The sequence below is a fragment of the Martes martes genome (assembly GCF_963455335.1).
Source record: "Martes martes genome assembly, chromosome: 1".
Taxonomy (NCBI): Eukaryota; Metazoa; Chordata; class Mammalia; order Carnivora; family Mustelidae; genus Martes; species Martes martes.
Window position 1 is genome coordinate 167,509,378 of NC_137888.1, and position 15,407 is coordinate 167,524,784.

At 36.6% G+C, this 15,407-nt stretch overlaps 1 protein-coding gene across 1 annotated transcript in view; it reads left to right on the forward strand.

Moving 5' to 3' along the window:
• The window catches only part of RAD18 (RAD18 E3 ubiquitin protein ligase), a 109,231-nt gene that overhangs the window by 39,127 nt on the left and 54,697 nt on the right, over nt 1-15,407 (forward strand). Inside the window, exons 5-7 of the mRNA XM_080809864.1 lie at nt 4,803-5,140; nt 7,630-7,729; nt 10,996-11,180. Of these exons, the coding sequence (XP_080665990.1) occupies nt 4,803-5,140; nt 7,630-7,729; nt 10,996-11,180 (623 nt within the window). The remainder of the gene's footprint in view (nt 1-4,802; nt 5,141-7,629; nt 7,730-10,995; nt 11,181-15,407) is intronic.

Consider the following 15,407-nt stretch of genomic DNA (forward strand, 5'->3'; position numbering starts at 1 on the left):
TTATGTGTGTGTATGTGTGTGTGTGTGTGTATGTATGTATGTGTGTGTGTGTGTGTGTATTTTGTTTGTTTGTTTGTTTTTTTCTGCCTTACCACAAAAGCTAGAGCCTCCAGTACAGTTTGAAGAGAAATAGTGGTGGTAGACATATCTTTTTCTTGTTTTCAGTCTTAGGGGGAGATATCCAAAGTTTTACTAGTGACTATAATATTAGCATAGTTTTTTTGAAGTTATCTTTTATCAGATTATGAAAGTTTCCTTTTGGGGGGCCTGAGTGGCTCTCTCAGTTAAGCATCTGACTCTTGATCTCTGCTCAGGTCTTGATCTCAAGCTTGTGAGTTCAAGCCCTGTGTTGGGCTCCATGCTGGGCACAGAGCCTACTTTAATTTAAAAAAAAAAAAAAAAAAAAAAATTTTCCTTCTATTCCTGGTTTTCTAAAGTGTTTTTATTATAAATGGGTATTGAATTTTTATCAAATGCTTTTTCTGCATTTATTGTAATGATTGTATAGTTTTCTCCTTTATTTTGCTAATGTGGTGAATTAGATTGATTTTTCAAATAGCAAACCAACCTCGTGTTCCTGGAATAAATCCCACTTGGTAATAATGCATTATTTTTTTTTATTTGTGTCCAGATTTTATTTGTTAATATTTCATTTATGATTTTTGTGTCTATATTAGACTATAATGTTATTTTCACACAATGTACTTGGCAGATTTTGTTATCAGGGTTATGCTAGCTTGATGTGAACTGGGAAATATTCTTTTTTTAATTTTCTGGATGATTTTGTGTAACGCTGATCTTATATTATTTCTTCCATAATTATTTGGTAAAATTTACCAGCAAAACCAACTGGACCTGGAGTTTTCTTTGTAGGAAGGTTTTTAATTACAGCTCAGTTTCTTTACTAGATAATACCACTCTTCAGATTTTCTGTTTCTTCCTTTTGGCAGTTTTTGATGAGTAGTCTTTTTCAAGAAATTTCTCCATTTCATTTAAAATTTTGATTATTGATAATATCCTCATATTAATTTCTGTTGGATTCATAATGATGTCTCCTTATAATTCTTTGTTTCATAGTTTGTATTTTCACTTGTTTTTTCTTGTTCAGTCTCGGTAGAAGTTTACTAGTTTCGTTAATTTTTTTCAAAGAACCAACTTTTGGCTTTGCTCAAATCATCTTAAATTCTTATTTTCTATTTCATTAACATCTGTTATTATTTGCTTCATTATTTGCTCTTCATTACCTAATGTTTTAAGTTGGAAGCTTTGAGTGTTGATTTTCAATTTTTCTATTAAGCTATATGTTGTTTTAGCAAACATCCAAGTTATCATTCAACTCAGAATATTTTCTAATTTGCATTGTTTTTGACCTAAAGGGTTATTTGAAAGTGTGGTGCTTCACACACTTAATGTGTCTCTTAAAAGTTTGGAGATTGTCTAATTTTTTTGTTACTGGGTGTCACATGAAGTCACAGTGGTCAGAGTAGATACGCTGAATTTTTTCATTCCTTGTAAATTTGTTGAGATTTACTTTATGGCCCAGAATGTGGTCTATGCTGGCAAATGGGCCGTGTATATTTGAAAAGAATATGTATTCTGCATTTGTCAGTTGTAATATTTTTTGTTAATTACGTCAATTTGATTAATTGGGTTGGTTCAGATATTCTGTATTCTTACTGATTTTTATCTGTTTTGTAAGTTAGAAAGGTGTGTTTAGATTTATACATACTATTATTTAAACCAAACAACATTATGAATGGGCTCTTTCTCCTTTTAGTTCTGTCAGTTTTTACTTTATATATTTTGAAGCTATGTTTTTAAGTGAATATAATTTATCATTCTTATGGCTTTGAATTAAATAGACCATTTTGTCAAAATGAGATATTCCCTTCTATGTCGCATAATACTTTTTGCCTTAATGTTATCTGTTACTTATGTTGCCATATCAGCTTTCTCTTCATTAGTGTTTTCGTGGTACATCTGTTCCTATCCTTTTATTTTTAACCTTCCTGGGTCTTTATATTTAAAGTGTTTTGGGACGCCTGGATGGCTCAGACGGTAAGCAGCTGCCTTCATCTCAGGTCATGATCCCAGGGTCCTGGGATTGAGTCCCACATCAGGCTCCTTAGTGAACAGGGAATCTGCTTCTCCTTCCCCTTCTGCTTGCCACTCCCTCTGCTTGTGCGCGCTCTCTCTCTCTCATAAATAAATAAATAAAATCTTAAAATAAAGTGTTTTCTTTCAGACAGTATATAGTTATATCTTTTGTATCTTATTTTTTAATCCAGTCTGACCATCTTTGTATTTTGGAGTATGTATCCATTACATTTAATGTGATTACAATTTGCCATGTTGCTTTTTGTTTTCTTTCTCCATTTGTTCCTTTAAAAAAAAAAAAATTATTTCTTTATTCCTGTCCATTCTTTTCAGTATTAAGAATATTTTTATTATTTAATTTCCTTTGTTAGTTTTTACATTATATCTCTTAGTGTCACTCTTTTAAGTCCTTACTGAAAAAATGACAAAATACATCCTAATGATAATGTACCATAAATTAGTACTTTTATTATGTCCTGAACAATTCAAGAACTTCACAGTATTTTTATATTATTCAGTCTCCCTTATTTTGCTATGTTTTTGTATGTATTTTATTTCCATTTGTGTTATAAATCCTGTAAGACATTGTTAGTGTTGTTGAAAACAGTCAGTAGTTTTGTTTTTGACCACATATTTACCGTTTCTGGAGCTGTTGATTCTTGCCGACATTTTTGTGCTTCCCTCTAGAATTGTTTCCTTTAAGCTGAAGAACATGTCTTATAGTATTTCTTGTCTGCCAGTGAGGAATTCTCTTAGCTTTTCTTAGTTTGAGAGTGTATTTTGCTTTCACTTTAGAACACTATTTTTTTTTCTTTTTTAAAAGATTTTATTTATTCATGAGAGATTGAGAGAGAAGCAGAGGCAGAGGGAGAAGCAGGCTCCCTGGCGAACTCCATCCAGGATCCTGGACAACATGATCCAGGATCGTGACCTGAGCCGAAGGGAGACACTTAATGATCTAAGCCACCCAGGTGCCCTAGAGCACTATTTTCAATGGAAAATAGAACTCCTGTTAGTTTTGCTTTTTAAATATGTCATGATGTCATTCTGTTATCTTCTTGCTCTCATTGTTTTTGTTGAGAAGTAAATAATGTTTTTATTGTTTCTTAGAGCAGTGGTTCTCAGCCGGGAGTGATTTTATCCCCCCATACAAGGGGACATTTGGTAATGTTTGGTTACATTTTGGTTGTCTCAACCTAGAGTGGGGTGCATGCTACTGATGTTCCTACAATGCACAGAACAGCAAAAAAGTATCATATGATTCAAAGTATCAGTAGTGCCAAGGTTGAGAAACCATGCTTAGAGGTACCATGGCTTTTTTTTTTTTTTTTTTGGTTATGTACAAAAACTTCTTTCTTTTATTTTTTAACAGTTTGAATAATACATGCCTAGGTTTTATTTTCTTTGTTTATCCTTTTTGGGATGGATTTTAATTCCTCCTAACAGTATGCTACCTTTTTATTCTTTTTTTCTTTTTTCATCTTTTTTCTTTAATATTCATCACAGTAATTTTGAAGTCCTTCAAATGCCACTCTTTGGATCACTTCTGGATCCACTTCCATTGACTATTTGATCTTTTAATTAGTGGCTAATTTCTTGCTTCTTTGCATGTCTAGTCATTTTTAAATGTGTTCTGATGAAATGTTATAGAGTCTGTGAATTATCTTCCTTCGAAAGATGTTGGATTCTGTTCTCACAAGTGGCTAAATTACCAGCTCTTCACTTTTTATTTTCTTTTTTTTTAAAAGTAGGCTCCAGGCCTGGTATGGAGCTCAGTGTGAGGCTTAACGCACTATACTGTGAGATCAAGACCTGGCCTGAAATCAAGAGTCAGACAGTTAGCTGACTGAGCCATCCAGGCATCCCACCAGCTCTTCACTTTTATTCTGTTAGGGCCTTATTTAGTTTTTTGCTGGTTTGGTCTATTTATGTTTTATATTTCCAGAGTATGGTCCTTTATCCTGAGATATGGCTTTTATGGGGTTTTAACTGAATGTCTGGGATCTTTACCAATATCTTCCCAGTTTGGCTGGGCTCAGACTCCCAACAACTTTTCACTGACCTTGGGAATCTCAGCTTCTCAACATGTGCTTCTTATGAGATTCTCTTGTTTTCTCTCTTAGGCTTTTGCAGCCCTGGAGATGATCAGGAATGGATGAGAATTTGTGCAGATTTGAGGGGTCCTCTTTCTGTGGGTACCCCCAGTGCAGCGCCCTATTCCTTCGATCCTAGCCATCTTTGCTCAGAACTCTCATCTCTCTTCCCTCTGGTCTCTATTTGGACTTCATTTTAATACCTAACTCCAGAAGATGCTTCCAGGGGAAATTCTTAGGGGAATGTTGGGTCACCTCATGTTTCCCTTTTCTTTCAGTGACTACAGCCTTGCATTGATGATAGTCCATGCTATAAACATTTGTTTTGTATGTTTTGCTCAGATCTTGAAGTTGTGTATGGTTGGAGAATAAGTTTCACACCAGGTATTCTTTATGGCCAGATGCTAAAGTATCTCCATTTTCCTTTATAAAAGATTAACTGCCTTTTATGTCAGATTTGTTGCTTTGAAGAAATACTGGTTTGATTGTCATTATGGAGTAAGTTTGGTATTTCACAGAATCAAGTGTTAATTGGATGAACAGCTTATGTCAGTTTACTTATTGTATATAACTTGACATCTTCATTATCCATTGTGTTTTTTGTGCTTCAAGGAGTCATCTTTTGCAGTTTGCCTTGGAGTCACCACCCATATCTCCTGCTTCCTCCTCTTCAAAGAACCTTGCTGCCAAAGCACACACTCCTGTAGCCTTCAGACATTCTTTAAAACAAGGAAGCAGGTTAATGGAAAATTTCTTGATCAGAGAAACTGGTGGTTCTACATCAGAGTTGTTGATAAAAGAGAATGAGATTAAATTCATCCCTCAGAAAGAGGTGAACACATCTTCAAAGACCAAAGAGACACCTTCCATAGAAAAGGCAGCTCCATATTCCTTAGATGGTCATGTTCCTGAGACACCCTCTACATCAACTTTGAAACAGGTTACCAAAGGTAGGAAATTATTTTCATATATGTATTTTCTTACTTAAGGGAAATCTTTTCATCCCATTTGACCTGAGAATAAATAAGCATCTTGAGGGGGATGGAATGGGAAAGGACAAACCACATTTCACATTATAACAGTCTCGGGAATTGATGTAAGCAGTGCTGCAAGATATTTTTATACTCTTTCTCTCTCACAGAATAGGAATTCAGCTGATTGCTGGAAAAATGAAGCAATTTTAATTAGCTCATATTTTAACTATGCAGTAGCTTTCTAATTTTCAGCTTTTAATTTCCCTCCTCATCTGTCATATCAGTTCCAGTTTAATCTTAAAGAGCTCCTTTTATCTTCTTATACCCCTCTTTGAAACTTACAAGCTGTTCTGACTGGCATTTATAGCCATAGACAATTAGACCCCTCTCCTAGATGTCTGACCTTATTTCTTACCTCTTCATCTCAGAAATCCTCTTGCAGTAGCCATGCTAATCTTCCCATTATTCCTTGAATAAACCCCGAGATTGGAAAAACTACAAGCTGCAGGCCAAATTTGGCTTGACACCTATTTTTGTAAGTAAAGATTCACTAGAAAATAGCCACACGCATTTGTTGACATACTGTTTATGAATGCTTTCATGCTCCATGGCAGTGGTTAGTAGTTATAACAGAGACCATCTAGCCTGCAGAGCCTAAAATCTCTACTAGCTGGCCCTAAAAAGGTTTGCTGGGACGACTGGGTGATTCATTATGTTAAGCATCCAAGTCTTGATTTTTGCTCAGGTCATGATATCAGGGTTGTGAGATCGGACCCTGTATTGGGGTCTGTGCCAGCAGGGAGCATGCTTGAGATATCTACTCCCCCCAGTGCTCAGTCATGTACATGCTCTTGCTCTCTCTCTCTAAAAAAAAAAAAAAAGTTTTGCTGACCCCTGTTTTTCCTTTTTAGACTCTATTCAGATCCTAATCATTCTTTAGTTATGTTAGATGATATTAACATCTCACATCATGAAAGTGTTACAGCACTTGTTTTCTGGGCTATTTTGTTTATAGTTTGCTTTTTTGATGAATTAGCTTGTTTAACTTATGTTTCCACGTCTCCTCTTACCTGTGAAGTTCAGGGCACCTTTTAGGCAGAAACTAAGATATCTTTGGTACGCCCACATCACACATAGTGCAGGGCAATTAGTGGTTATTTATTTTCGTTTTTAAAAAAGATTTTATTTGTTTATCTGAGGGAGAGAGAGAGCATGCACAAGAAAGTGCAAATGGCAGAGAAGGGCAGAGGGAGAAGGAGAAGCAGTCTCCCTGCTAAGCAGGGAGCCTGGTGACGCAAACTCTATTCCAGGACCCTGAGATCATGACCTGAGCTGAAGGCAGATGCTCAACTGACTGAGCCACCCAGGTGCCCCACTATTAGTGGTTATTAAACTTAGGTTAAAGTTAGCATATTAGTACTCAAGGGTTTAAATTTTGTAACGAGAGGCACTTGGTGGCTTAGTTGGTTAAGGGTCTGCCTTCAGCTCAGGTCATGATCCCAGGGTCCCAGGATTGAGCCCTGCATCAGGCTCCCTGCTCAGCAGTGGAGCCTGCTTCTCCCTCTGCCACTGCTCATGTTACTCACTAAATAAATAAAATTGTAAAAAAAAAAAAAATTTGTAAGGATATGTGAATCTTGCATTTCCTACCATATATTTTGTTAGTCTATCAGTTGACAGTTCTTGTAGTCTTTTTAGCTTGATAGTTAACTTTTTTCCCCAACAGACCAATTTTTTCAAATAAAATCTTAACCTCGAACTGTAACACATAAAATCGCTAAAATTGGTCCTGCTCCATTGAAGTAGAGATGGAGGGCCTGACCTCTTGCTTCATCCCTGCCCTTATTATGGTGGCCTCTGGGCCCCAAGATTCTTCCACAATTCTCTACAACTTCATCAAACAGTTTGACAGTGATTGTGTTTCCTAAAGGGAATACTACATTTGTAATTACAAATAAGAGCTAAGTTATTAAATTTGTAACCATTGTTAATTTTGATAGTAGTTGGCCCAAACCAACACATGTTTCAGTTTAGCTGTGCATAGCTTCCTGTCCCCAGCCAGGTTTATCTTATTCATGTTATTATGATTGCTATAGTGCTGCAGATGAATGGCTCCTAAGACGGAAAAACTTAAGATTAGTTCTATAGGTTAGTCACCCCTCAGTAGAAAAGGACTTAACCAAATCATTTTCTGATAAATGAATCTCCAGAATTCTTTGCAATCTCTTCTGTAAGCCCCAGATTCTAATTATGTGACTTACCACAATTTAGCCGTTACTCAGTGAATAGTCTCTCCCAGTCCTGTTGCCCTGAGGTGTCATTGTTTTTTTCTTCTGCTTTCCTAAGTGCATGTTAAGGTTGGGATTCTATTTTTTATATTAATTGCTGAAAGATGACAGGTTATACATTATTTTTGCCCTTTATGTAAATAATAAAGTCTCTCTTTTTCTTTTTAAAAATTACAGTGGATTGTCCTGTTTGTGGGGTTAATATTCCAGAAAATCACATTAATAAGCACTTAGACAGCTGTTTAACACGTGAGGAGAAGAAGGAAAGCCTCAGAAGGTAAGAAAGTTAAGCATAACCTTTGAGTTACTTTAGCAAGGTACTTATGCTTTATAAACTATTTTCCACCTTTTCCATTCTGGCTTCTTCATCCTGAGGGTTATTTCCCATACGCCATGAGAATCTGGTGACCTGCATTTCTCCTTAGAAGTGTTTCTTCCTGGGGCGCCTGGCTGGCTTAGTCAGTAGATCATGTGACTCTCAACCTCAGGGTCCTGAGTTCAGGCCCCACATTGGGCATGAAGCCTGCTTAAAAAAAAAAAAAAAGTGTTTCTTCCTGAGGAATGAGTTTCAAGTATAGAGGCTGAGTATTTTCTCCTTGAATAGTAAGAAATCAGCACTGATAATCTTGCTTGGACTGCTCTTTTTCTAGATGCATCTGTCATATTTCTTCTAATACATTTAGTTTTGTCAGTTTATCCAAAGACATACTCATCCAAACATAATTAAGTTCAAGTTCCAATAGTGGTTCCAAACCCTGCTCCTTGGAATACCGTAGTCCTGCCATTTGCTCTGTCTTGCAGTTTAGAAGCACTGCATATCATATCTCTTAGGGAAGGATTCATTATACCAGTTAGTGTATTGAAGGCTTTGAGAAGTCCTGTATCAATGCAGTTGTTGGGTTTTGTTTAATTCAGTGAGTACTACATTTACTTGACCCAAAAATCTTTTTTTTTTTTTTTAAAGATTTTATTTATTTGACAGAGATTACAAGTAGGCAGAGAGAGAGAGAGAGGAGAAAGCAGGCTCTCTGCTGAGCAGAGAGCCCGATGTGGGGCTCGATCCCAGAGGCCTGGGATCATGACCCGAGCCAAAGGCAGAGGCTTTAACCCACTGAGCAACCCAGGCACCCCCAAAATCTTTTTTTTTAAGATTTTATTTATTTATCAGAGAGAGAGAGCAAGAGCAGGGGGAGAGCCTCTGCTGAGCAGGGAGCCTGGTGTGGGGCTCAATTGCAGGACCCTGAGTCATGACCTGAGCCAAAGGCAGACGCTTAACCCACAGGGGCACTCAGGCACCCCTTGACCCCAAAACCTTTTTATCCTCATAATTTACATCTTACAAAACTGATTTGTAAAGATATGCTTAGGGGAACATTGAACTGCATTTCCATTTAGTTACATCCTGGTCCTGGAGTCTGGTCACATAAAATATACTATGACATTTAGAACATTTTATCCACAACACCCTGGCAGGCCATTTCTTTGATAGGGGTGACAACCCTTAACCCATTCTTTGTAGAATTGTGTCAGAGTTGATTCAAAAAAACTGTTCTTCCTTTTGATGTCTTCAGATTCTGAAGACTCCTAAATGCATTACTCACTTTCACTAAATCATGGATGAAGGATCAGTATTATCTTCACGTTTTGGGAATCATCTGTCAGCCTTCATATTTTAAAATTCTGGATAGAAATTGTTGATTTCTGTTGGTGCTTTTCATGGTAAATGCCACTAAACTGTAGAGTTTCCCATTCGAATTTCACAGTCATGAGTTTAATTGTCTATCCTTGATAAAATTACTGAACTGTCCCTCACAGTGTGCTTGTATAAACTCCTACAAAATGTTTCAGCTCTTGCTACCCACTGTGATTTTAGTTAGCTGTAATCTTACCTGTCTCATAGAGCCCACTGGGCACTTTTCAGAAAAATGTACTTTCTTGAGGGTTTGTAGGTCTTTCTATGATAAATAGTTATCTCTGGCTTTTAGATGTTATTGATAAAGCATAAAAGAAATAATTTAGGGAGCGGTACTGTTGGTTAGAAGAAAAATGTTTGGTTGTTTTCATTCTACATATATTCAATTGTACTATTTCTCTCAGTGTAGTCTTTGGGCGATTTACATCAGATTTACTCTATGGAAGCTTGTTAACATAGATTTTAGGTCTCCACTTCTGAATGTAATCAAAATTGGGGGATGGTATGGAGATGTGACCAAGAATCTGCAATTTAATAAGCTCCCTTGGTGATTCCAAGATTTACTCCAGTTTGTGTAGCATGGCCTTGAAGGTGAACTAGTTATATGCAAGTCCTTTGTAAAATCTCGGGTTTGTTTGTTTTGTTTTTTTTTGATAAACTGTTTACTTTCAAGTGCTTATTAGTTTTTATTGGAAACTTTGGTATTTAAATTTTGGAATATTGGAATTTTAATGACTATTTTGAATGCGTATTTATTAAGCACCTAATACCATGGTGTTGAGCCAAGTAATGTACTCAGAGAGCCAGCTTATAATCAGATTAAATAGTTTAAAGCTCACTAAGGAGTTCTGTTTTTAAAATTGTCCAAATCATTGATAACCCTTAGAGGTAGCTTGACTTCTATTCCATTTTAAGAAGTAATGTTTCTTAACTGGTTTTTTGGAGGGAGCAGAATATCATTTCATAGGGCTTTGCTATATTAAATTGTAACTTAGTGCTTGTCAGTGTATAAATTATATAAATAGAATGAAGAGACAGGTGGTGGTTTTGCTAATACACTTGTAATCCTTATATATTTGTTAATATAATTAATTGAAGTTGAAGAGAACAAAACCTTCTTGTATTTCTTGCTATTGTTTTCAGTCATGTTCTTTGAAGATGATGCCATGAGAATATTATCTTCCTGTCAACTTTCAGGATTCTTTTTTCATTGGCAGTAATGAATTGGTTAAAACTAACCATCCCAACACATCTTTTTTTTAATCTAGAGCCTTTGTACAATGATTGCCTACACTTTAAGGAAGCAGTTTTGCCTGTGGATTGGCACTTTTTCTAAAGCAGCCATATTCTTGAATCTGTAGTCTAAATCTCAATAGTGTTTGTACTCTGATCATCTGAGGTAACAGTTTTTTGCAGAGATTTTGCATGGAAATCACTGGCACATTTTGGGACAAAGATGCTTTAAAGCAATGGAGAACTGAGAAAGTCTATGTAAGTGTGATTCTAAAGTGAGATTCTCACAGCATTTATTGCACAGGCCTTCCATGGGTGTTGCCAGTCTGCATCTTTAGGCCTGACCTCTTTCTGAGACCTCTTTTTCTCTATGTTGGCTGCCACCTAGACTCCGGTATCTGAATGTGCTGTGGGCACCTCAGATGCATCATGTCTAACACTGTCAACCTTATTTGCAAATTTAATTCTTCTTCTCCTTCCTATTTTTATCTTAATGGTTCCGCTATTTTCCCAGTCACACTGGTACTCCATCAGAGGGCCAATTAACTGTTTTATGTGGAGAACATTTGATAGTTCACAGTAACTCTAAGTGATCTCTTTTTTTCCCCCCTTTTTAGTTCTGTTCACAAAAGGAAGCCTCTGCCCAAAACTGTATATAACTTACTCTCAGATCGTGATTTAAAGAAAAAGCTAAAAGAGCATGGACTATCTGTTCAAGGAAATAAACAACAGCTCATTAAAAGGCACCAAGAATTTGTACACATGTACAATGCCCAGTGCGATGCTTTGCATCCTAAATCAGGTAAACTAATAAAGCAATGAGTTCTTGTTTTCTGGTTAAAGCAGTTTTGTGGGGCGCCTGCATGGCTCGGTGGGTTTAAAACCTGTGCCTTCGGCTTGGGTCGTGATCCCAGGGTCCTGGAATCGAGCCCCGCATCGGGCTCTCTGCTCAGCGGGGAGCCTGCTTCTTCCTCTCTCTGCCTGCTTGTGATCTCTCTCTCTGTTAAATAAATAAATAAAATCTTTTTAAAAAAAAAGGCAGTTTTGTGTAGCTCAGGGATTATAAGTCATAGAGCAGAATTTTAATAAATACAATTTTGATCACAGATGAGACATGCAGATGTATTTCTTCAAAAGGTACTTAGAGTTATACTCTGATAAGCCTTTCTCCCAGCCAGTCTCTCAGTCACTATTCTCTCTCAGAGGTAACCACTGCTGCTGGTTTCTTTTGTGTATCTTCCCAGAGATAGTGTGGGATGAAGAGTTGATCTAGAGAGCCATGATTATAATCCCAGTTTTGCAGCTTTATGACTGGGAGACTATGGGCAAGTTAGTTATTCTCTCACTTTTCTCATTTATAAAATAAGGGTTGTAATACTGCATACTGCATAGTGTTTTTGAAAGGAATAAATGAAAAATGCATAGCCCCATACCTTAGCAAGTAATTAGCATTCATAAATGTTATCATTATGATTATTAATTATACACAAACATATGTCCTTGATTATTGTTTGGTATAAATGTTAGTATTATATATACACTGTTTAATGGTTTGTCCTGTTTCATTTAGCCACACACATATTTTGGAGTTTGAATTTTTAGTATATAAAGAATTACCTAATTTTTAATTTATTTTTTATTTTTTTAAAAGATTTTATTTATTTATTTGACAGAGATCACAAGTAGGCAGAGAGAGAGGGGGAAGCAGGTTCCCCACTGAGCAGAGAGCCCAATGTGGGGCTCGATCCCAGAACCCCGGGATCATGACCTGAGCCGAAGGCAGAGGCCACTCTGATCACTGAGCCACCCAGGCACCCTGAGAATTACCTAATTTTTTAAAAACAAGTATAATATGCAAACAGAAAAATATACAAATTGTATTGTTTGGTGTATTATCACAGTATATTTCACAGAGGGAAAAATACCTTTGTTACCACTTTTCAGGTCAGAACCAGTGTCCCAAAAGCCCCTGTGCTCCCCACCTCTAGTCACTACCACCTTCATTCTCACAGGTGATCACCACCTTGACTTCTAACAGTAGGGATTATTCATTTTGTCTGCTTTTGCCTATATTTTATCTTTATGTAAATGGAATAATAAATAGCTTATCTATTCTTTTGAGTGTGGCTTCATTTGTGCAACATTACGTTTAGAAAATTCATCCATGTTTTCATGTGCAGGTGTGATTTTTTTCATTTTTGTTGCTGTAGAGTATTCCATTGTATACGTATTTCATACTATTTATCCATTCAGTGGTTGATGGATATTTGGATTTTTTCTACTCTTTGGCTCTTAAGAATAATGCTGTTGTGAGTGATCTTTTTTATTTCTTGATGCACCTATGCACACATATTTTGGGGGTATATATGTCTAGTAGTGAAATTGTTGTTATATTTCTGTAGCTGTTCAGTTTTCATGAATATAGCCAAAAACTCAGTATGAGGGCGCTTTTTTCCCCCCTCATTTAGTTCCTTTTTTTCTTCCTTTCTTGTTTTCATTTCTACTAATGTGCACTTTCATCAGGAGGTTCAGAGAGTTACAGTTTTTTTCACATCCTTGACAACGTCAGTATTGTCATTTTTCCTTTTTGACTATTCTGGTGGGTTCTTGGTAGTATCTCATTATGGTTTTAGTTTGCATTTCCCCAATGACTTACAATGTTTAGCACAATTTTTTTTAAGATTTTTATTTATTTGTCTGAGAGAGAGAGAGAACGAGAGGGGTTGATGGGGGAGGCAGAGGAAGAAGCAGGCTCCCCTCTGACTTCATTCAAAACATATAAGTTCTTAATTGTACTATTTAATCTTTAGCATTTTGCCTTTCATTAGAGCTTTCTATGTCCTTGCCTACTACAAGATTAGGAAGATCTTTTGTTTTCTTCTAAAAGTTTTATTGTTTTTGCTTTTACATTTTGACCTAGATTTTACCTGGAATCTATATTAGCATATATTGTGAGGTAAGGGCAAGATTCTCCTGTTTTTCCATATGGATAGCCAATTAATGCAGCACCATTTATTGAAAAACTGTCCTTTCCCCACGAAATTGTCAGGACATCTTAATTGAGAATCAGCTAACTGTGTATGTGTGGGTCTTGGAAATTGTTTTGTTCCATCAATTCACATTTATCCTTTTGTCAGTAGTGTGTTGTCTTAATTATTTTATGAGTAATTTATTTATTTATTTTATAAAAGATTTTATTTATTTATTTGACAGAGATCACAAGGAGGCAGAGGCAGGCAGAGAGAGAGGGGGGGAAGCATGCTCCCTGCTGAGCAGGGAGCCCAATGTGGGGCTCGATCCCAGGACCCCGAGCTCATGACCTGAGCCGAAGGCAAAGGTTTTAACCCACTGAGCCACCCAGGCACCCCTTATGAGTAATTTATAATAGATCTTGCTGCCTGGCAATGTAGTTCCTCTAGTTTTGTTTTTTGAGATTGCCTTGGCTTTTCTAGGCCCTTTGCATTTCCATGTAAATTTTAGAATAAGCCTGTAAAATTTCATCAAGAAACTAAAATCTGCTTGGATTTTGATTGGGTCTATGTTGAATCTGTAATCAGTTTGGTATCAAAGTTGATATCGGTACACTATTTGAGTCTTTCAATCCATGAATTTGGTTTATCCCTTTAGTTTTTCATTTCTGTCAGTGATGTTTTATAGTCTTCAGTATGAAGAGCTTTTTTAAAAGACTTATTCATTGGTATTTCATGTTTTTGATGCAATTGTAATTGATGTCTTGTTTTAAAATGTCAGTTTTTATTTTTTTGTCACTGGCATGTAGAATGTAGCTAATTTTTATACATTGTCTTATATCTAGCACCTTGTTATTTATTCACTTTTTATGTGTGCATTTTAAAATTGGCGCATAATCATCCTATTATTTTTTAAAGATTTATTTATTTGAGAGAGAGGGGGAGAGTGCAGCGGGGAGGGGCAGAAGGAGAGGGAGAGAGAGTCTGAAGCAGTGTTGACACTGAGTGTCAAGCACCAACAAGGGGCTCGAATCCATGACCCTGAGATCATGACGTGAGCTGAATTGGATGCTCAACCAACTGTGCCATCGTGTGCTTCTATAATGCATTTTTTTATTGTGTATAGTTAGGTGAGATTTGACAAATGTATGCATAGTCATCTAGCTATCATTTCAGTCAAAATACAGAACGTTTTCTTCCCCAGATGTTCCTCTGCCCTTTTGTAGTCATTTCCCTCTTCCTTACACTAAGGCCCTGAGATATACTGATCTTTTATGTTTCTCTAGTTTTGCCTTTTCTAAAATGCCAGTCAAATGGAATTATACATATTGTACATTATGTAGTCTTTTGTATCTGGCTTCTTTCACTTAGTGTAGTGCTCTCGAAATTTACCCATGTTGCGTTATCAGTAATTCACTCATTTTTATTGTCAAGCAGTGTTCCAGTTTTTGGCTATTAGGGGTAAAGCTGTGATGAACATGGGATTACAGATCTTTGTATAGCCATACGTTTTCATTTTTCTTGGATAAATACCCACGAGTAGACTTATTGGGTCGTATAGATAAGTGTATGCTTAAAAGTAAAGAAATTGCTGAACTTTTTTTTTTTTTTTTAAGATTTTATTTATTTATTTGACAGAGAGATCACAAGTAGGCAGAGAGGCAGGCTGAGAGAGAGGGAAGCAGGCTCCCCGCTGAGCAGAAAGCCCGATGCGGCGCTTGATCCCAGGATGCTGAGATCAGGACCTGAGCTGAAGGCAGAGGCTTAACCCACTGAGCCACCCAGGCGCCCCTGCTGAACTGTTTTTTAAATGGCTACACTATTCTTCATTGTATGAGAGATCCACTTGCTCCACTTCCTTGCCAACACTTAGTATTTCCAGTCTTCTTAATTTTAGCCATTCTGTTGGATATGTAGTTGTATCTCCTAATGCATGTATGCCTATGTATTATATATGTACGTACACATGTAAATCCATTTACACTTATATGCATTAGAAATTATGAGGACATACTGAACCTGTGCTTACAGTCCAATCTGACAGAGTTCCTTACCTTTCT